The following is a 21,648-nucleotide window of genomic DNA, read 5'->3' as shown; positions in this document are numbered from 1 at the left end:
TCCTACATTAAAAGAGCTCATGCTGTACAGAGTAGGCAGACATCAGAGAGCAGTTGAATTTCCTTTTCCTTCTCTTCCCATAGGCAGGCTGAAGAGAGAGAGAACAAGAGTGAACAGCGTTGCTAATAGCTCCAACAGACACCAACTGCTGAGATGGACCAGATTTCTGCCAGTCTGAATCTATAAGAAAATTCAGCTAAAGTTTCTTCAAACTGAATTGAGGTTATAATTTTTTTTCCAGTAATGTAATCATCAGCTCTACTGCACAGATAAAATTTGGGTAGATTGCAAGCAATTCTGTTGTTTTATGTGAGGAGGAGTATAATCCATCTTTTACAGCCATGCTGTCAAAGAGAAGACTGACACTAAAGGAAGTATACATGACTGAATACACATAACAGAAGCAAAGCAATATGTTATTTTCAAATAGTTACTATTTAAGGGAGAATTGCCATTAGCATTTTGAATACTAAGCAAATCCTTTGCAAGGATTTTATCACAGCACTTTGATTTACAGTTAACTTCTTTTCCTGTGCCTGAGAATTAAACATCTCCTACACAGACAACCAATTACAAAGGAAGTCCTCTATTTATGCCCCCTTTATTCCACAACTTAAAAGCAATCATCAAATTCCTACAATAGCTTGAAGAAAAGAAATGAAGTTATTAATAAAAAAAGCACGTTAGGAGACAGCATGGTAGAAGAAAGGGAATTACAGAAGCAGAGTAATCTGAACCCCAAACAATGCAGGAAACACCACACAAGAGCCTCATTTTCCATACAAGCAACTGACAATAAAAGCAGACAGCACCTTCTTAATAATTCCACAAAACCTTCTTTTTAATTGCCCCAAATGGTTAACCTTTACACACAACGTACCAACTTAAACTCATGAAAGGAAATCACCAATTTTTGTCCTGTTCTCTTCAGTCTGACATTGCAACACAGTTGCTGGATTTCAGGGTGAAAGCATACATATTGCATAGACTATGGCATCCCCTTACAGTTCTAGGCATTACTGTACCACAATCAGGCAGCAAACAACCTTTCATCAACACTACTCAAAGGTACATCTTATTAGCAAGACACAACTGTAAGAACCTGAAGATGGAAACGCAGTGTATCTTTCTATGCCAAGGGCTGGACTCACAACATCCCAAATAACCCTAACCAGCACCCCATCAATATTTGGACAAGTATCACAGTTTAAGAACCATTAATGAAAAAGGAACAAAAGCTGTTAATTGCATGTGGATCTTTTTCAACAGCGACAGTTTATCAACAGTGTAAAAACACTAATGGTCAACACAGAAAGTCCCTTCATAGTTATGCAGATGCTACAGTAAGCCTCCCCTAATTCAGTACATAATCGTGCCTCCCGAACACAATAGCAGGGATACTATTACTAGCACCAGAGACAGTCAAGATACTCAGCAGACTGAAGAACTATCCAAGTCTATATAAAAATGTATCATCAAATAACCATGAAGGATTCTGATCTTAAATAATTCGAAGCTGTAAGACAAATGACACTTTTGAGAAGCCAGCCTTCTTAACAAACCCAGAGTAAGGCTTAATAAATAAATTACCACAGTATCACATATCAATTAGAACTAGAACTATGCCTGTCCTGCCTAACATGCTGCTTCCAATCTTTGGAAGGTTTAACGTCATGTGACCCAAAAGAACACCTGAAGAGCTAAAATAAAAACACATAGCCCTGTACACCACAGCCTTTTATCCCCATTTAATCTTTTAGTAACCACGCCAACACATTTTACAGAAGAAAAACACCTCGGCGCTGTCTACACGAGTATCTCTGCCCCAAAGAGTAGAACATAGAATCAATTAGGTTGGAAAAGACCTCTGAAATCCCCGAGTCCCAACCTACGGCCGAACATCACAATCTCAACCAGAGCATGGCACCGAGTGCCACGTCCAGCCTTTCCTTAAACACCCTTAGGGGCAGAGACTCCACCACCTCCCCGGGTAGGGGAGGCCGTTCAGGCCAGAAAAACAAGGAGGGGCGACAAAGAGCCAGGGGGACTTCCCAACACCAAGGGGACGAGCCGAGCCAGGCCTCTCCCTCCCGAGGTTGCCCCCGCCCGCCGCGACACCTGTTCCCGCTTGCCCGCTCACCGCCGAGCGCGGACGCCTGCAGCGTGGCCCCCGAGGTGCCATCGATGACTTTGATGGCGCCGCGCGCGGTCACGGCCAGGATGGCGTTGAGCGCCGGGTGGTAGCAGAGGCTGCAGAGCCCGTCGGCGTCGCAGCGCAGGCAGCCGTCCCGCAGCAGCAGCCACTCGCAGGAGCCCGGGCCGGGCCCGGGCCCCGCCGCCGCCGCCGCGGCCGAGGAGCAGGAGGCCGCCGCAGCCATCTTCGCGGCCGCCGCCGCCGCCGCCCTCAGGACAAGAGGCCCGGGGGGAGCCGCTCAGTGACAGTCCCTGGAGCCGCCGCGGCCGCCGCCAGTCACCATCCGGGTCCGGGAGAGGGGGAAAGGGAGAGAGAGCGCCCGCGTGAGCAGGAAGTGACACAACCGCGCCGGATGCGGAACCGACCGCCCGGCTCGGGGGGGTGGGGGGGCCACTCGGCGCGGGCAGGGCCGGCACGCGGGCGCGGGGGGGCGGGGCTACGCTTTGTGCGCGCGCCCGCCGCGCCCCCGCGCAGGAGGAAGGAGGTGGCAGCGCGCAGGGAGCGGATTCCGCCTCGGGGCGGGGGTCGGTCCCGTGAGGGGCTGGGGAACTGCTTCGCTCTGGCTCCGTGCCCGGCGGGGCTGGAGCGCGGCCAGCCGGCCCTCGGCTGTCCCCAGCCCTCGGCTGTTCCCGGCCCTCGCCGCTGCCGTGTCGTTACCGACTCGGACAAAAGCCGAGTCGTAGGCGGGCAAGCGCGTTAGCTGCCCCCCGTCTCGGAGAAACCGGAGCGGGGATTTGCGTTTCGTACCCCGGCTCCGAGACTGGTTTTGTACGCGAGCGATGCGAGCGGGCCCCGGTGTGAGCGGCCTCCAGCGCTGGTACAAGAGACGGAGCCACAATGCCACGGCTCCCTCCCGGAATGCGCTCGGCCCGCGGGAAGGGTGTCCCTGGCCCCGGGTCATTGCACGTGTGACAGCATTTTGCTTTGAAGCAGTGCTTCAAAAATGACCTAAGTTTAATAAAACCTTTTGTATTTTGTTAAGATTTTCCCTTTTTACCCCCTGGAGTGCCAGTGCAGTTCGTACAGCTCAGCCTACCTCGATGCATTACTTTTTATCTCCCATAGGCATTATTTTATTTAAGTGACATGTTATACTAAAATATTTAAAAATGTTTTTAAGCTACTGATGTTCGTAAATATATTTTTAAAATATAATTAAGTTTCCTACAGAATATTTTTATTAGAAGGACCCAAACTAGCAGAGGCTGCTGTAGCAGGAAAACGATTTAAGAAATACAATGTGTAAAGAAAAACTAAAAGAACAAATCCAAACCAAACCCACAAGTATGTGTGCCACCCAGGCTAATCAAAATTGTCCTGGGAGTAAAATAAGCAGCTTTTAAGCCTGCTTCACTACTTCAAGTAAAGCACTAGGGGTACTGATAACATTCACAGCAGATCTCAAGCTGTATGTTGTCTCCTCATTGTAACAATTGGTTTCATACACTTTTCAAGTAAGCATAACTTTTCTGATACACAGCGGAGTATGTCTGATGGGTAGAAGAGGAAAAAAGATATGTACATGTCTAGCTGCTCTGTAGAGATCATCCAAAAAGCACGTCTAAGGTGTGATACCCATGTCTCCACCTCAGAAGGAGGTATTGCATCTTAGAAAGGCAACTTTTTTGCTAGATGAATATGCTCTAAGTTTCCAGTTTTGACAGACTGAAACAGTATATATATTATCACAAAACTTCTTCACAGCCTCAAAGCTATTGATGCTATATACATCAATATGTATCGGTGACATGTATGGGAATAGAGATGTATTAATCAATATTAATTATTCAGTATTAATTCAGTAAATATAAATGAGCTTCATACATTCTGTAAACAAGTTTAATTCAAAATTTTTATAAAATACATCTTGTATTTACACAAATACCTCATCTAAAAATATGAGTTTGTTGAATGCAAAGTTATTACAAACTATCAGAACCATTTGAGAGTTGTTTGTACATATTTCTTGCACAGCATATGCAAAAGGTGACCTTAGAGACATTAAGATTAAAAGGTGCAAATTTGCAATTGTGTACAAACCATGTACTATGTTAAGTGCATATCTACATTGCATATTACACATGTGCCAAGTCTGTGGAAAGGAACAGTTAAAACTGTACCTATAAATTTCACAGAAAATTAATGTAGAGGAAATTGAGATACTCGGAGATTCAATAGAACATTCTTGCATCCTTTCAATATTCATAGTCATTTCAGATGCACAGGATCCCTTACGGACACCTCACGAACAACTATGCAAAGAGGAACTAAGCTTAAAGCTCTCTGGCAGCCCAGTAACCTAAATATGTCCTCGCCCTTCACCTTGTGGGGATGGTAGTTAAACATGTATTTACAGGGTCTGGGTGGAGTCTCATACTACTACTTGCATATTCCTGTTAAAAAAGCAATATAAGTAATGAAAAAAAAAAGGTAAGACCACATTATCATGCAAGATTCCAAAGCTAATATGCTTTTTTAAAAATACACCATAACTTGCTTTTTCTTTTTTTTTTTTTCAGAATGTGGTATGAATGCTCTTAAAATACTTTTAGGTATAAATTGGTTCAGTATGACTCTGCAGTAATTCTACCAGAACTTCTACAGAAGTCAAAAACCAGGTGAAAAGTCCATTGCTCTACAAGTTTTTCTCCTTTTATATATTACAAGCTCAAGTATTACACTACAATTTATGTCCAGCATTAACTTCAAGTAGTTCCATTTAAAATCAAAACAAGCATCAGCCAGGAAAGCAGACTGAATAAGCAAAAGGTTTGTGGGAGAGTTGGAATTTAATTATATATTTTGCATCAGTAATGACTGGTAAAAATAAGTTACCAAGATGGCAAGTTCCACAGTCTAAAAAGCTGAAAACTTATAGTTCTGATATGGAAATATGTCCATCAGAGGCCAAAGACAGCCCTTGCAATTACCTTGTCATGGCTGATTTTTATTTGCAGCATTAAAAAAAAAGGGGGGGGATGCAAAATGCTTTTTTTCTGTTACCAAAAAAAAAAAAAAATTAAGAAACTTAAGATCTATTTGTTGATACCAAATACTGAAGATTGCAAATGCCTAAGTTAGTACCATGCAAAGTGAACTTCAGTGGACTTCCCTTGTGAAGAAATCTTACCATAAGGACCATTACATAAGCAATCAACACAGTACACAGGAAATATTTAACATGTCATCACATTATTACATAATCCTTGGAGAGTCAAAATTAGCAAACCTGTAACTGTTACTAAGGCTGTAACTCTCCCTTGTTTAGCGGAGGGAGAATCTGGCCTTCCAAATCTTTATTTCTCTTTACAAGGGATCAATATTACTGGTGAGGAAAAAAATAGATGTGTGTTATATACCGTACTATTAAAAGCAAAACAGAGCAAGATGTTGTAAAACATAGTTAGGGAAGCATTATTTTTATTTTATCATCATAAAATAACATTGTTTAAAGATCACACAAATTTGATAGATCATATTTTTTCTCCAACACTAAGCCAGCACTAGAGTTGAGAAAGGTGTTCACCCATTTCTCTGTAAATTTATACTTTTAAGTAAAATAATTTGATTCTCTAAATATGCATTTTAATTAATTATGTCACACTGTAAATATCTTGCTCCTTTGGTCAGAGATAGTAAATGAAGACTTCAAATACTTGTATCTTCAATTTTTAAAAATCCAATATACATCCTTAACCAAGGAGTATTTACGGTACACACAACAATAGATACAAAATACACAGTATATACATGTTTTGAAAACAAATTGGAATTTATAAAAACTCAACAGCCAAATCAAAGTAATTGAGGCACTAAATTAAAAGTAGTATCTTCTTGTCTTGATTATACAGACTATTCTGTGAACAATCAGGACTCTTTCATAAATATATATTATCTACAGAATTTGCTGTGCCAAAAAAAGCCAGCTGTGTTTAAGCTCAAAAGAAAAATTGCACTTTGAGATTGTTACAGTTAACTTCTCATTTTTTCTTCTTGAATATAGTAATATGGTCCCAGTGCTTTTGGCACAGGTATTGAGTTGTGGTTTTGCTACGCGTTATTATAAAACACAAGGTTCTTTTATTTTGTTCATTAAAATCTGAAGAGTCTTAAACAAACCTAGAACTTTGATACAAATCTATATAGCTACAATTGCTTCATTAAATAATATACACAAATATGCTCTTCGATCTTAAAACATCTTGACAACTGGATACAAAACAGTCACTTGTATTATCTCCAGCCTCCTCAATCTTACTCATTATCAGTCTGCAAGTGACTAAAATATGGTTTCTGGCCCCATCTTACACTAGATCACACCCCAGTGTACAAGGACAGAAAATAAATGTATAATAAAAAGATAGGATAAATTAGAAGGGGTTTCTTGGTCTTGAATTCTTCTCCAACTAGTAATGATGCAGCACTGTATGCAGCCCAAAAGACTCCGAACAGCTGAAAAAGAAGATGAACAGTCTTAGCTGACACCACGAGAAAGTCTCTCCAAATACCATGAAAAAAATCAGTTCTTCTCTCAATATAATTTAAAAGAAAGCCTCCAAAAAAGATTTTGGGGGGAAGAACTCCACACACACAAACACAAAGTCTATACTACGCATTTTCATTGAAGTTTAGAGAAACAGAGCACGCTATTTTCGCTTGAGACAGTTTTACTGAAGTGAGCAGCTAAGGACCTACAGTAAGTTTTCTCTGTGTAAGACATATAGATACCACAAAGCAAGCTGTAAGCTGTAATCTTACATACACCAATAATTTGAAACCTCACTGGATTAAATTTCTTTCTACCTTGACTGTCCTCAACTATTACCCCACACACACACCTTCAAGCAAAATAGATACTATACTTGACATTTCCTCCTATAACATACACCAGAGAGTTAAAATTAACATTTTTTATTTCAGGATTAATTTGGCTCATAAATTTTTCTTTACTTATGGTGCCCCCACCTCAAGATAACTGAACCTCATATTCCTATTCCTTTCAGGTGCAGTGAGAAGCCTGCCAAAATACAACCTTTATCAGAGACTATATTGCTTACTAAATTGAGGGAGAACCAGCTTACAAGACTGGTAGAAAGTAATATCACTTATGAATATCCACTAGGTTGTATGAAGTCAGCATGCACGTTTTTAAAGAAAAAATGTCTTGAAGTCAGAGAACTTGACTCAAACCTCAAACTAACAAGATTAGAGTAAAAAGAAATCCTCTAGCAGCACCCTGAATATTAACAAAGAAGGAAAAATACTTAAAAGTGAGTGGTATGCAAAACCACTATACTCTTCTGCAAAATACAAGACCAACAATGGCAGACAGAACAGGACCCCAGCAAAGAAGATGGAGATGGACAAGAAGGACAATCAAGATCATGACTGAATTCCCTAAGATACATCAGGAAAATTGGAAAATTGCGGCAATTAAATCAATTGAGGTGCAGTGATTGCAACTGGAAAAGAACTGGCTGGAATTTCCCTGTTTCACTGTAAGTTCCCCAATTTCAGGGCTGTGAAATTTTTCCCCAAGCACAGAGCCGTAAGAAGTAGTACTTGTCACACCTTAAGTAGTTTTGGCCATATGGGGCTTGTAATGCATTTTCATACTTATGGTGCAAAGGCAAGAACCTCAGACAGATTCACCCTGATGTTAACGTAAGACTGGTAATAGTAATCAAGTAACAGAGGTTTCATTAACATATATTTATTTTCAAGTTATATATTAGTTAACTGGCAAGTTAATGATTTACTTTCTGACTATCACTTAACAGTAATTGCAAGTTATTAAATCACAAATACAGCAATTTTTTTACTTATCACACACTTTAATTATACTTCAATTATACTGTTTACCAGCAAGTTAGAAGGACAGAAATAATCAAATCAACAGAACAACCCCCCCAGAAGCATACAGCTTAGCTTATAACAGAATTTTCCCAGTTAACCTTTCCAGAAGTTCATCAATAAGTTCAAAGACTCTCCAAAAGGGCTTTAAGAAGTACTGGAAGTGTTCAAGAACATTATGTAGTTCTATCAGGGAACGTTGCTGGTTTCATAAAAGGTCCAGCAGCAGGTGGTATCAGGCAGGTTATTCTTGTGCCTTACATTCCACAACTGTAAATCAGAACAATACTTACCTTCTCTGCAAAAGGTATTGAGAGCTTTGTACAGCTATACTATGGGAAGGTCTCAGAACAATGACTAATGTCATATTCATGCTAGAGCAACTAAAAATAAACTGAATGTTGGAGGAAGGGATAGAACAGCTTATTTTCAGGTTCTTCATTCCGAGGTTTAATTATGCATCCTCTTGTCAAAATGAGAATCCTTTTTTTTAAATGCAACTATTGGGGCATAGCAAAATACTTAAATATAAGCTAGCCTAGTAACAACAGGTGTTGTTATAGCAACAGTACTGTATATCCCCAAGCACTCAGGAGCATTTAAGACAAAATTCACTTTCCACCATTAAACAAAAGGATCACAGAGCTTACATCGTAGTTCTAAAAATTCTGACACATCGTTACGTTTTCCTGAACAGATTAATACTTGAAGTGTTAGGAAAGTGACTTAAAATTAATTAAACAATTCTCAACAGATGATATGAACTTACTTTTATTAGGGTAGAAACAACTTCAAATGATCCAACCACCAAAAGTACAGGTGCTATGACAATGAGGGGAAGTAGGGAATATCCTATTACACCAAGAACTTGGCCATAAGCAACCTGAAATTTTCAAGCACATATAAATAAGCTTTGCAGTACTCAATCTTTGCCACCAAATGCAATTTGATCTTGTTATAACACTGTGAATAACGATAATAATGTGTTAGGTATTCATGAAATTTCATCTAATGGAAGCTTGCTAGTGTGAAAATTGTTTCTGTATGCTACCTCCTAGAATTAAAAATACCTTTTTTGTTATTGTTTTTAGACACTGTAAATGATCACTTTCAAAGAAGTATTACACAGGTTAAATACATAAATCCATCCACCCCTCATATTTTCATGTTCTGCCTAAAGTGGTTCTCAACTGTCACTCTCCAAGGAGTGTACATATGATACCTAGGAGCACAGAACTGCAATAGACCTCTTAGTTTGTCACAAGCAGCAAAGACATAATTTTCTGTATTAACATACTCATATCCATTATATATAAATAAATACATAAAGTACATGAATGCTCTTGGTGCCTGTGGAAGACCTAGACCTTGATGCCTCTAAGGCATAGAATTCTTCTGATTTCCAGCTGAAATTTATTATGACTATTTTGAACAGAGTTGTTCAAAGTATTTCCATAACTACTTTTAGCTTCAGAATGAAGTGTCTGATTTCCCCCTATCAGAGTTTGAAATGTTCCTGGGCCTAGCTATGCTTCCTGGATTTAACAGGAAAAATAGTGGTATCTTGCAAGCACTCTCTTGTTGACAATGATCATTTACAGTGAACTCTGCAGACCTCTACTTTCTCCCCAGTTTATACATTCTGATAATTTCACACTGTGAGCCACAAAACAGATTGCTTTAAGGGCATCTAGATTGTGTTGATATGCAGAAATACAATGCAATCACATTTATAAAAGCTTTCATGTTCACATGAGAAGACTCTAGCAATTATGATTAAAAGGAAAATCTAAAAAATTTAAAGTAAATAACATGGGAAGTCTGCAACACTACTGCATCATTAATGAAAGATGCATAGTAAAAATATAAAATCAATCATCACTGAATATTTATTTCTTCACGACACAGTTCAATTCTGTAGATACATTTTAAGAAGTTCTACCCTCCTGACTGTTCCACTGTAGCTGTCCGTGGGCCTTGCTCCAAGTCATTTTTTGTTGTTTACACCTGAATTGCTTAGTGACTCAATTTGTAAACAACTCAAGCAGCTATTCCAACTCTGCTGGTGCAAGCAGCTGGAGGAAGGAATGCAGACCCAAACTTCAATTGTCTTTGCAGTTGAGCAATATGCATTGGCTTTCATCCTTTAACAGGTTTGAACTGCATTATGCTAAGGATGAAAACAAACACTGGTAGGTGCTTTATCCACAAGGCCATCAAACAACTGCTGTTAGCCCCCACTAAAAAAAAAATTAAAATAAATAAAGGATGGTGCATGAGCAGTGCAAAAGAGGAAAAAGGGTCCCATTTAGGCCAGTGACCAAAAAATTGAAAGCACTTGTCCCTCCAGTTCTGGATCACAGGAAGCTGTTAGAATTTCTGGGACTCAGAGTATAAACTTCCAGGTTGTTTATCACTTCCAAGGACACCATCCATTGCACAGAAAGATTAGCTGACCATCTCTGTATTTTAGATTTTATTTTGGAAGCCAAGAACCTGAAATGTTGACTTTACACTTACCAACTGCACCCATCCTTAGCTGGCTACAAGGTCCAAAGCCAAGCACAAAGAAAACCCAACTACTGCTAAAAAATGTAACCAAGAGACTTTACATTACCTCTCTCTACATCCTTTTTGCATACAGGTACTTACTTCTCCTCCAAGAACTCTGGCCAGTAAAAAAATTGTCAAGGATCCAAATATCCAAATAGTTATAATCCAAGAAACAACCTTAAGAGATAAAGAACAATTCATTTATATGAATAATTTTCATTGTCAGAAAAGAAAACTCATTTCCATTAATCACTTTCACTGCAGTCAAGGATTTTATTATGCAAAACTGAATTCTGAATTGCAGCAAGAATAGTTTAGTTAGTAGCACAATGCAATTTGCAAATAAAATTAAGAGGTTACATTTACAGAATCACATTCATGGTAAATTTGGTGTACATGAAATGCACATGCAACGTGTTTTTTAAGTATTGCAATAAGAATAGGAAGTTTAGCTAAAAGTACCCTAAGTGTCTTCACATCCTGCCTATTACAATGTGTGCTCAGACCGATTTTAAAGTCAGCCCAACCAATACAAGGAGTTGGAATTCTCCTTCTTGCACCCTTAAAGATGCCACTTTATTCAAAGAAGACAAAGGACTGCAGTTCTCAGTGGAACTTGGTAATGATCATAACTTAATAAAGAGCCCTAGACTCCTGGGACCAAACCTGTCATTATTTTTTTTGCTTCTTTCATAGAAGCTTTTTTTGCTTCTTTAGCTCTTAAGCTAAAGAAGAAATCTTAAAATCATTCTCTGGCTTCAAAGTAACTTAGCTATTTTTGGAGTTGAGTCACTGGGAGGACTAGAAATGAAGCTCTAATTTTTGAAATGCCTTTTTAGAAGGAAAGAACAGTATCAGTACAGTCTCTGTATTTCCAGTACTCAATTAAGTCAGTACTCAATTCAATACTTTGCTTAACTAAAAATTCCAGATTTCCAGAAGAATGAAATAGGGAAAAAGAGATAAAAAACACAGCATCACTTAAAAAACCCTAAATATTGGCTTTATGCTATTTGTGAAAATAGCACATGGCCTCCTTTTATTTCCTGCTTTCCTCCACTGTCTAAAAGACAAGGATTGGAATAAAGTCTTAGATCAGGAGTGTTCATCTCTCTCTAGGTTTACAGCTCACTATTCCGTTCACCCAGTCTAGCTGTTGTCAGTCATCCTGTTGCTAGCTGCTAGCTTTCCCTCCTCACTCATATATGGCACTCTTGCATCCCTATGGTAAATCCACTGCTCCTAAGAAACATTAGACCTAATGTTCCTGCACAGGAGGTACACCAACTGCAGGAGGTAGTTCATCTGTCATGGGGCCAAGGAATGGTCCTTATTTTGCTGAGAAGACAGGTAAGTACCCAGAAGACTCGAGTAATACAGTGGTTTAGTCTATTCACTTAAAGCTTCATAGGGGCAAGATACTAAGGGTGCATTCTTAGTCAGCATTTGGTACACCATATGAAAGCCAGAGGTCCCAAAGGGAGCACTTTCTGCTCACATATGGCTTATTGCTATACTTCATTGTATTCAAAACAACTGTAACCACATATTTAAAGATTTCCAAAGCAGGATCACCAAGGCTTACATTCAAATTGTTATTGTAATTGATAATACTTCTTTATTTTAATCTAAACATAAAGAAAAAAGGTAACAGTGTTTATGGAGGCCAATTAAATATGCGCAATGCCTCTGAATATCTATTTGCCTTGGAGTTCAAAAGGAATTATGGAAAAAGGCTATTGACCAGAGGAAAGTTATTTGATTGCAACTGAGTAGGGAGGACAAAACAGCAAATGGCACTAATGAAGATTAAATATAGCAGATAACAGCAGTGATATAGTATGAATTAATCAAGCAGCTTTATTTGTCAGGAAATCAACACTGATGGCATCCAAACAAATGCTTTTCAGTAACATTTTTTAGCAATAAAAAGCAAGTTAACAAAAGGTCACAATTAAAATTTAAAGATTCACTAATATGAATATAAACCCATTAGTATCAATCTGGTTCCTCTAGAAACCACATCTTTCCTTTGTTTTACTGTATAAAAACAAACCTGACATTTCATCATGATTAACTTATCCGTGGGCTATTTAATAGATTTCTTACTGCTGTCTTTCTACATATTAACTTGAGAAACAGCATTTGAAATGCCCCGCATTAGTATGTGAAAAAAATGCTTTCTACCTACGTAAGAATGCAAATTACTTAGTAATCACGTCCCCAGATTTAGCTTAGATTTCTTTTTAGGCAGAAAACTTACACCTACCTTAAATTGTCCATATAATGAAATCATTGAGAAGAAGAGGACAACTGCCAGAGGACCCCAAAAGTCTGGATTGTCTCTCACTACCTGCCTATTGAACCCAAGAGATGGCATAGGCATCAACACACATCGAATTTTGTAGTAAATATCCTTCAGATCAATGTCAAGTTCTTCCCTGAAATTGTAAAGCAAGAGAGCATTACTAAACACCACAGTAATGAAACAGAGCATAAAAAAATCAGTGCGGGGCATATAGTAGGTTTATAGAGCAAGTCTCCTGTCACCCACAAGGCTTCCTGAAGCCACGACTAGCAAAGGAACAGTCTACATTAAAGCAACACCATATCTTCATCCCACACTCAGTAACTGGCGTGACAGTTAGATTTATTTAATTACTGAAAAATAAATTACATGACTGAGAATAGAAAACATATACAACATACCCAGGCCAGGTTGGATGGGGCTCTGAGCAACATGGTCTAGTGGAAGTTGTCCCTGTCCATGGCAGAGGGTTTGGAACTAGATGATCTCTGAGGTCCCTTCCAACCCGAACTATTCATGATTCTAACATCCTAATAGATTGCATTAAGAGAGCAGGTCTATTTTTCTGACACACAAGAACACGACACACTCGTACCATTGTAACTACTTAAAAGTCAAAGACGTACATACACCAAAGTAGGACGTCTGTGTATTCCTATGCCAAGCAGTTTGCCATGAGCACACTTACTGTGGAAACATTTTATTTCAAATTCTACAAGAAAGAATACCATCATATTCACTAATCTTACAGCACTCCAAATACATCAGGTAAAAACAATTTTTTAAAATAAAATGCAGTTTAACTTCCTTCACTAACAGTAGTTTACAGCAGACCAGTTTATGCCAATTGTTTAATTTCTGGCTTGATTTCAACATGAGTAAAAATAAATAAAAGCCACTTATACTATCAGTAAAATCTATCAACAGATCTTGCCCTTCTCTCATTGCCTTCTCTGCTTCCTGCTACATGCTCTCTGCAAGCAACTACAAATTGATCAGAAGACGTATTCTCCCCAGGAGACTCTTAACTGGTTGATCTTGCCCTGATTGTCCTAGCATCATGGGCAGGAATCAGACTTTCCAAGTAAGGGGCAATGCACTTCCTTACGTGCTGAACCTCAGTTATGACTGAGGAACTCTGAATCCAAGACACTTTTAGAAGATATCCTGCTCTCCAGCAGATATCCTGCTCTACATTTAAGAGCACAGTGAAGAAAAATGTAGAATCATATCCTAAGTTAGGTTGGACTTGATGATCTCAGAGGTCTTTTCCAACCTAGTTGATGCTGTAATTCTGTGAAGTCCATTTATGAAGGTTTTGTACAAGGCTTTGATTTTGGGGTTTTTTTCCCTCAGAAAAGCTGAAGTGAGAAATAAGTGCAAAGATATGATTCATCACAATTTGTCTTTTTAAAAGAAAAAATTAAATAGTGCTCACTGAGTCTCTCAAGGCAATTTTTGGATTTCTATTACTGAAGCTACTTCAGAACTGGTATTACTACGTAAAAAACATTTTTCTCCCTGAATCTAAGGAGTAGACTAAAAGCAGCTATTTTCCTCCATTCATCTAAAAAGGATGTAGAATTCCCATACTTTACTCTGAAGACTGTGTAACACAAATATTTGCTGTCTAGAAATAATTCTTTGTCATAGTCTAGGGCTTCTGACAGTTTCTTATGTGAATGAACTGTCTTTTCCATGAAGCTGACATCTACCTCACCTAAGAAGGTAGCTGTAAGAGGAAACAAGTGTCTGGAAATAGGGTGTCCAACGAGAAAGTAAAAAAAAAAAATCTCATTTTATTGAACAAAACATTTGCACTGTAGCACAACACGGGTGAACTTTCCTTAGCTGGCTCCTGTTCTTTCAGTCCTTAGTAGGATTTAGATTGCAAGACTTCATTATGGCACATGTTCTGTGAGTAATCAAAACTGCATAAACTGCATAAAACTGCATAAAAACTGCTTCATGAAAGTCAGATTAAGGTCTTCTCTTTTAGGACTATAGTATTCATCCTGTTTGCCAGAAACCGATCATTTCCCTGCTGTGTTCTCCTCACAGCAATCAGCAGCTTAGAACACCTAGCTGTCTTTGAATCATAAACTTGGGGTTTGTGGTGCAAAAGTTACACAAAAGACAGAATTCATATGTTGTCACCTCAATACACAGTCTATTTCTTAATTAAAAGCTAGAGGTCTACAAAACAGACTTATTCACACAAGGAGCTATTTCCCCACACTTCAAACTAAAGTACTTCTCAAGTAGTAGTGTTGTTATTAAGCTCTCCAGACATCCTTTCTCTTCCAAACTCTCATCTGAGTCCTCCAGAGTACTCTCTGTCTCACATCAATTTTGTAAAGCATCATTATGCTTAATTCACACAGAAAAACACTGAGACACTGAGAATGAAGTTGCTTAGGTGCAGAACAAGGACTAAGACCTAGGCTGCCTGACTGTGCAGTGTAGTAATCTTAAGATACAAACTTTCTTCAGCCAATCACACTTCTGTGTACAGAACAAAGGATGCAGAGATTTTCAGTTTCAACGACACTATTGTCTTTCAACACTAGCATCCTTTTAATCTAGCTTTATTATAAAGACAGCATCATAAAGTTTGTGCTACCTTGGTTCTAGCATCCCTACTATAATAACCTTGATTCACAATGCTTTTACTTCAGAGTAACTGACAGAATTGGCTTAGATTTACTTAAGAGGAATCTTTCCACAGGATTGTCTTAGCCTTTGATTCTTTGACAGTATTAAGAAACTTGCAACAAGAGTGCAAAAAATAGAAAGAATACAATCTCATTTTTTTAAACCATTACAGGATCAACAGATAAAAGCAGAAGACCCATAAAAGCTTTATACTTATAGAGATTAATAAAATTTGATCTTACTTCCTCCTTCCTTCCTCCCTGACAGTGAATAACAAGCCTCTCTCATTACACTAAACACGTAATGAGAAACATGTTTTCATTCTTGCACCAGAAAACACTCATTGGTCAATTCTGTCACACAGAATTCTGGTTACAGCAAAAGGCTGTGGGACAATGAGAGGCTACAAGTTGATTGTTTTTCCTACAGAGCTAATAAAGATAGATACCCCAAAATAATTACAACATACAGGAGTGGCTTGTTATCTTCTGGGTCATCATCTTCCACTTCCAGAAGCCAGCCATACCCTCTCTGTCTTAGGAATGTAGTCGCAGTAGATTCTTTGATGAATTCTCCTCCAAGATTTAACTTAACATCTGGAGTTGTTATGGAGCCACTCAGATCTTAGACAAAAAGGGAGAGAAATATAGATCTTTTTATGTCTTGCCAAAAGCCATTTGATTTCAAAAGTACTTGAAGATAAACAATATACATACAAAGCTACATGTGTTGGTCATCACCATGAAATATTCAAAGTTACAGAATAAAATTATACTTTAACAGATACATAATTGGACACATACTTGTGGTTTTAATGCAATAGTACCACTGCTGGGTTAGGTCTCAAATTACCAGGCTTTAGCTTTCAGATGGGGATGTTGTTTTATGACACGTTGTTATGGTATGACAGAAAGGCTTCCACTTGTGCTGTATCATTAAGTGTTTAAAGGCACAAAAGGAAGTAACTAATAGTCTCACCATGCTGTAAACTGTGGATTATTTTTTCTGACATATTCTACCTCCTTTGGAGCATACTTTTGCATAGTGGCATTGTTTCAGCCAAAAGAACTCTCTGTTCCTATGTGAAATTTCTCATAAAAGGAATATACCTGAAGATGTCTTCATTTGTAGCATGCCTTTAATACAGCTGAAAATGTTAGAGAAAGAATATTGTCAGAGACTCTTAGGCTCCAGCCAAAAAGAAATACAAGGAGTTCTCTTCAATATACTATGATCTTGCTCTGCCACAGTACTAAACAAAACAAAGAGCTATTTATCTATGTTCTGGTTGTGTCAAAATCGCCAATAAATATTAATTTTGTTTGCTCATTTTATTCAATTATATACAGATGAAAAGTACAAAACAGTATCAGAAAATAAATGAAATTACTTGAAGAAAAAAAATATACATAAGAGAGGAATAATTATTCCTTTAGGAAACCATGGATTTCCATTATCTGCTAAGAAGGAAAAATACAAACAGAAACATGCTAATTTTTTGTACAAAGCTTATTACAAATATAATGAGAGACAGAAACTCTCTTCTCATCCAACAACTTTTCACCTCACCACAGAAAATCTTTTCTTGCCTTTCCATTGTTGTGTGTTTTTCACATGTAAAAGTTCCTCGGCACAAATTTCCCAAAACACCCAGCTATATAGCAAGTACTTCTGAAACATGTACTCACAGAGGTAAATCAGGCCATAGTCACAGATTACATCTGTGACATCTTCTTTAAAAATGCAACACAGTTTTAGAGAAACAAAATTTGTATAGTGACAGAATCTCGCACAGTCTTCAGCCAACGTCTTAAGTGTTCACTGATCACTCACTATCTCAATTAATTAGTCAGAATTCTCCTTCCCAAATCAGCTTGCTAGGCCACTCAAGCTTAAATTTAAGCTTCTCCACAAATGGTTTTCAATCATTTCATAATCATGAGAGTTCTCACCAGACTCAAGCAAAACCTTTCTCTGCTGTTTAGAGAGGGAGGAAAAAAAAAGTCTTAATGGCTGGGCATCAAGGTAGAGAAAACCTCAGAAGTTTTCTCTTGTCACTAGGACCCCTTTGTCATTTAAAAATATTTGTTTCTGCTACAATACAACACTTTTTGCAAGGAGACATTCTTGCCCTTTGTGCAAAAATGCAGCTGTCAAACAAAGCAAACACAACATCCAAGCGGCCATTTATTTCTCCTTTCTTAGGGACAGCTAACAATCCATCCTGAGGAAGGAAAACTCCAACACTAATCTTATTTACCAAGACTCCTTTTAGCAGTCAATGATCAGTGGATACCTGCAAGTACACTTTTGAACTGTGAAACCTATTAACATGATCTTAAGTCTATTTTGCAAGACATGAAGCTGCAGAAACCAAGGGGGGGGAAATCGGTCACCTCCTCTTGTGTAGGCTGCTTTGAATGAGCTGAGTAACAGAGGGGAACTGGGCACCAAAAAATCTGCCAAGAACTGAGGGCTCTGATGCTTCCTAGTGAGACTCTAGGTAACTTCACTACCACTGTCTCAGGCTCAAGACCACAGAAGCAAAACCTAAGTCTCTCAGCTGCCTCATTTCAATCACACACTGTGGAAAACCAGTTTTCAAAACAGTCTTGGCTCTTAATTTTTAAAAAACAGTATAAGAGGCAAACCCACAAACAGTCTGTTCTTCATATCATATCTGTCCACTTAACTGAGAACACCTCTCCAGCATTCTTTCTGACAGCTCCAACCTCTCATGGAAATAAAATGGGGAGAAAGAATAGTTTATATTTTTTTTTCATATGGATCAAGATTTAGGAAACATAAAAATTGGAGTGCAACATGCTGTACTTTAGTTTTGTAATATCAAGCTGCTTAACTCTGCTTATGTCTTCCTTTGCTACAGTAGGTATGTGCAGCACTTTGCGGACAGGACTACACTTGAACAGGCAGGAGATCACACCTTGCTTGTGTTCATAAGGAACACAGAGCCAAGTCAGATTCAACACAATCTACCAGAAAGGTGGCCATACTGGACTGGGTTCAGCATTGCCCAACAAATACTTCCAAGGGGAAATCAGAGGTACATGAATGCTTTTTCAGGCCAAGGTGAAGAAGAAGAAAAACCAAACAAAACAAAAACCCAAACAAAACAGCAACAAAAACCCCAACGGCCACGACTGTAACTGTTGATTTGTATTTCTTTTCAGAAGGACTGGGAAATGCAGCAAAGAACAGGTATTCTACAGTAATTCTTCCACTTCATCAATTCTTTTCCAGGGTAGGACACATGAGTAAGGATTTACGTCATTCCCTAGTCACAATTGTATGAGTAACTAAATACATACATAAAAGCAGTGTGCTTGTTGTTTAAATGGGGAGAGCCCAACAGATCACTCTCCACCAAAATAAGTTTGCCCAGTGTTGACTCCCATATGTTCAGTTTTGCAGCACATGGCATCCTGGTGCACCACTGCTATTTGTGCAGCAGTTCGGCAGCGGGCCACACTTCACCCCCTAAATTACACACAAGGCTTCTTTTTCTCCCTTATGACGGTGCAGAAACGAGACACGACGCAGACACCTCGGCACAGCATTACAGCAAACGTGAACGCAGGACACAATCTTCGACAGACACCGAAGTGATTTTCCAGCAACGCGTGAGAGCGGGAGGAGCGGTCGGTGACAGCGCTGGTCACGGCTGTGTCAGGTCTGGGCACAGCCTCGGCCCCGGCTCTCGGAGAACGTGACACACGGGGCGCCCCGGCCGCCTGTGCCACGCTGGTGCTACCGTGACGCGGAGCACACGACAGCGGGTCGCACCCGCCGCAGCGGCCCGAGGGCAGCGGTCACCTCGGCCACCCCGCTCCGCCTCCAGCCACGACACCAACCCAGGAGGCGGCGGGGAGGAGGGCAGGGAAGGCCCCTCCCGCCTCGGCGGCCCGGCAGCCGCCCGCTGACGGGGGGCCCCGCCGAGCCCTTCTCTCGGGACAGCGAGCGAGGCCCGACCCGCGGCCCCGCGCTCACCTTCGGCGTCCGCGGAGGAGACGAAGGTGAAGTCCCCGCTGCTGGGCGCGTAGAGCGGCGGCTGCTGAGCGCCCGGGGGCTGCATCTCCCCGCCCTCTGCGGGGGCTGCGGGGCCGGTGAGGGCGGCGAGGAGCGAGCGGGCACCGGGGCCTGGGGCCTCCCGGGTCCCTCCTGCGGCGGCGGCGGCACCGAGCCCACGGCGCAGCCGCCTCACGGGGCGACAACAAGCGGCGCCGCCCCTGCCATTGGCTGCTCGCAAGGCGCGCCCGCACTGGCCGGCGGGGCTCCAGCGCTCACTGCATCTGGCTGTCCCGGGCAGTGAGGTCACTTCCACCCCGATGTAAGGCTCCTCCTGATGGGACGACACACGGCGGTTTCTTCCCTCCCTCCCTTCCTCTTTTCCTTCCTTCCCTTCCTCTTTTCTTTTCCTTCCTTCCTTCCTTGCTTCCTTCCTTCCTTCTTTCTTTTCCTTCCTTCCTTCCTTTCTTCTTTCTTTTCCTTTCTTCTTTCTTTTCCTTCCTTCCTTCCTTCCTTCCCTTCCTTCCCTCCCTCCTCCCCCCTGGTGACATTGAATCCATCCCTGGAGCCGTGCAGAGCATCCTGGGCAACGCACAGATGCAGTGGTGGGATAGGGAGCAGGGACTATAACCCTGACATAAGTCGCCACCGTTTGCCGGCTCCTGAATGCACCCCCTGTTCCAACACCGCCATCCAGCCAAAAAGGGTATGCCCTGGATATTTGCTACTTTCAACATCCCAACCCTGCCACCAAAAAAAAAAAAAAAGTTCCTCCAGCAAATGCTGCTCCAAGGGGAGGCCAGCTTCTAAACGTGAAACAGCCACCTTGTACCAGAGGCTCTGGAGGACTGCTGGGGCAGCACTGGCCCTGCTGCTGCTTCAGTGCAAGAACTGCTGTCATCATCATGGGCAGTGTCAAAGACCCGAGGCCAGATGTTTGCATCCAGTCTGACCTTCCAGAACTGATCTGAAGGCTGACAGCAGAAACTCAGCATCTGAGGCACCCTGGGATAACGGCTTCGTGCCCTCACAGAGTCCCAGAATGGGTGAGGTTGGAAGGGACCACAGTGGGACATATGGTCCAACGTCCCTGCTCAAGCAGGATCATCCTAGACCAGAATTGTGCAATACCTGCCTGTTACGCTGCTCGGTCACCCGCACAGTAAAGAAGTTCTTCCTCATGTTAAGGTAGAACTTCCTGTGCATCAATTTCTCCCCATTTCCCCTGGTCCTATTGCTTGGCAGGAGCAATAATATAAAACAATAACTGACAAGAGCCCAACTCCATCCTCTTGACACCCTCCCTTCAGATACTTGCAGACATTGATAGGATCCCCTATTAGTTGTCTCTTCTTGAGGCTGAACAGGCACAGCTGTCTCAACCTTTTCTTGTAAGAGAGATGCTCCAGTCCCCCAGTCATTTTCATAGCCCTTTGCTGGACGCAGTCCAGAAGCTCCATATCTCTCTCGTAGTACTGAGGATCCCAGAACTGGACACAGCACTCCAGATGTACCCCATCAGGGCTGAGTAGAGGGGCAGGATCACCTTCCTCAACCTGCTGGCAATGCTCTTCCTAATACACCCCAGGATACCATTAGCATTCTTGGCTGCAAGGGCACACTGCTGGCTCATAGACAGCTTGTCCACTAGGATCTCCGTGTCCTTCTCCACAGAGCTGCTTTCCAGTAGGTTGTCTCCCAGCCTGCACTGGTGCAAGAGGTTATTCCTCACCAGGTGCAGGACCCTGCATTTGCCACCTCACCACCATCTGCAACAGTTTTCCCTGCAGCAGCAGAAAAAAAATCCCCTATAATTGTATGTATCTTATTTGTAAATTGAAAACTGTCTTGATAGTACTAAATGCCCCTACAGATCAGATTTTCCCTTTAAAATGTTAAGCAAACAAAGCATATGGTAAGAACAGCTCATTTTCTTGTGAAACTTCTTTGTTACAAGACCTTTGCAATAGGTTTCCTTCAGTTTCTAACATCTCTTCCTCTTTACTCAATTACAGCAAGCCTGTCAGAGTTCAAGGAGCTTTTGGATGATACTCTTAGA

General features: G+C 40.8%; 2 protein-coding genes across 2 annotated transcripts in view; both read right to left on the bottom strand.

The window, feature by feature from the left end:
* BIRC6 (baculoviral IAP repeat containing 6) overlaps nucleotides 1–2,393 on the bottom strand; it is a gene marked incomplete at its 3' end in the record, with an annotated part of 65,970 nt that extends 63,577 nt beyond the window's left edge. Inside the window, exon 1 of the mRNA XM_027681643.1 lies at nucleotides 2,141–2,393. Within this exon, the coding sequence (XP_027537444.1) occupies nucleotides 2,141–2,378 (238 nt within the window). The remainder of the gene's footprint in view (nucleotides 1–2,140) is intronic.
* Nucleotides 2,394–4,019: 1,626 nt separating this feature from the next.
* Nucleotides 4,020–19,833, bottom strand: YIPF4 (Yip1 domain family member 4). The gene is made up of 6 exons (XM_027681633.1): nucleotides 19,572–19,833; nucleotides 16,033–16,186; nucleotides 12,870–13,041; nucleotides 10,700–10,777; nucleotides 8,817–8,930; nucleotides 4,020–6,646 (listed from the first exon to the last, which is right to left on the bottom strand). Exons 1-6 carry the CDS (start codon nucleotides 19,654–19,656, stop codon nucleotides 6,509–6,511), a joined length of 741 nt encoding a protein of 246 aa, XP_027537434.1. The 5' UTR covers nucleotides 19,657–19,833; the 3' UTR covers nucleotides 4,020–6,508.
* Nucleotides 19,834–21,648: the final 1,815 nt, after the last annotated feature.

Source organism: Neopelma chrysocephalum, unplaced genomic scaffold, assembly GCF_003984885.1.
Source record: "Neopelma chrysocephalum unplaced genomic scaffold, ASM398488v2 Primary Assembly neopelma1_61, whole genome shotgun sequence".
Taxonomy (NCBI): domain Eukaryota; kingdom Metazoa; phylum Chordata; class Aves; order Passeriformes; family Pipridae; genus Neopelma; species Neopelma chrysocephalum.
Note: the sequence above shows the minus strand (reverse complement) of the source record. Positions and strands in the feature narration are given on the sequence as shown.

Excerpts from the sequence above, each read along its gene's own strand:
- YIPF4 (XM_027681633.1), bottom strand. The coding sequence starts at position 19,656 with ATGCAGCCCCCGGGCGCTCAGCAGCCGCCGCTCTACGCGCCCAGCAGC. Across the intron at positions 16,187-19,571 it reads CTCCTCCGCGGACGCCGAAG|ATCTGAGTGGCTCCATAACA; the intron begins GTGAGCGCGGGG and ends TTTTTGTCTAAG. Across the intron at positions 8,931-10,699 it reads CCAGAGTTCTTGGAGGAGAA|GTTGCTTATGGCCAAGTTCT; the intron begins GTAAGTACCTGT and ends TGAAAATTTCAG.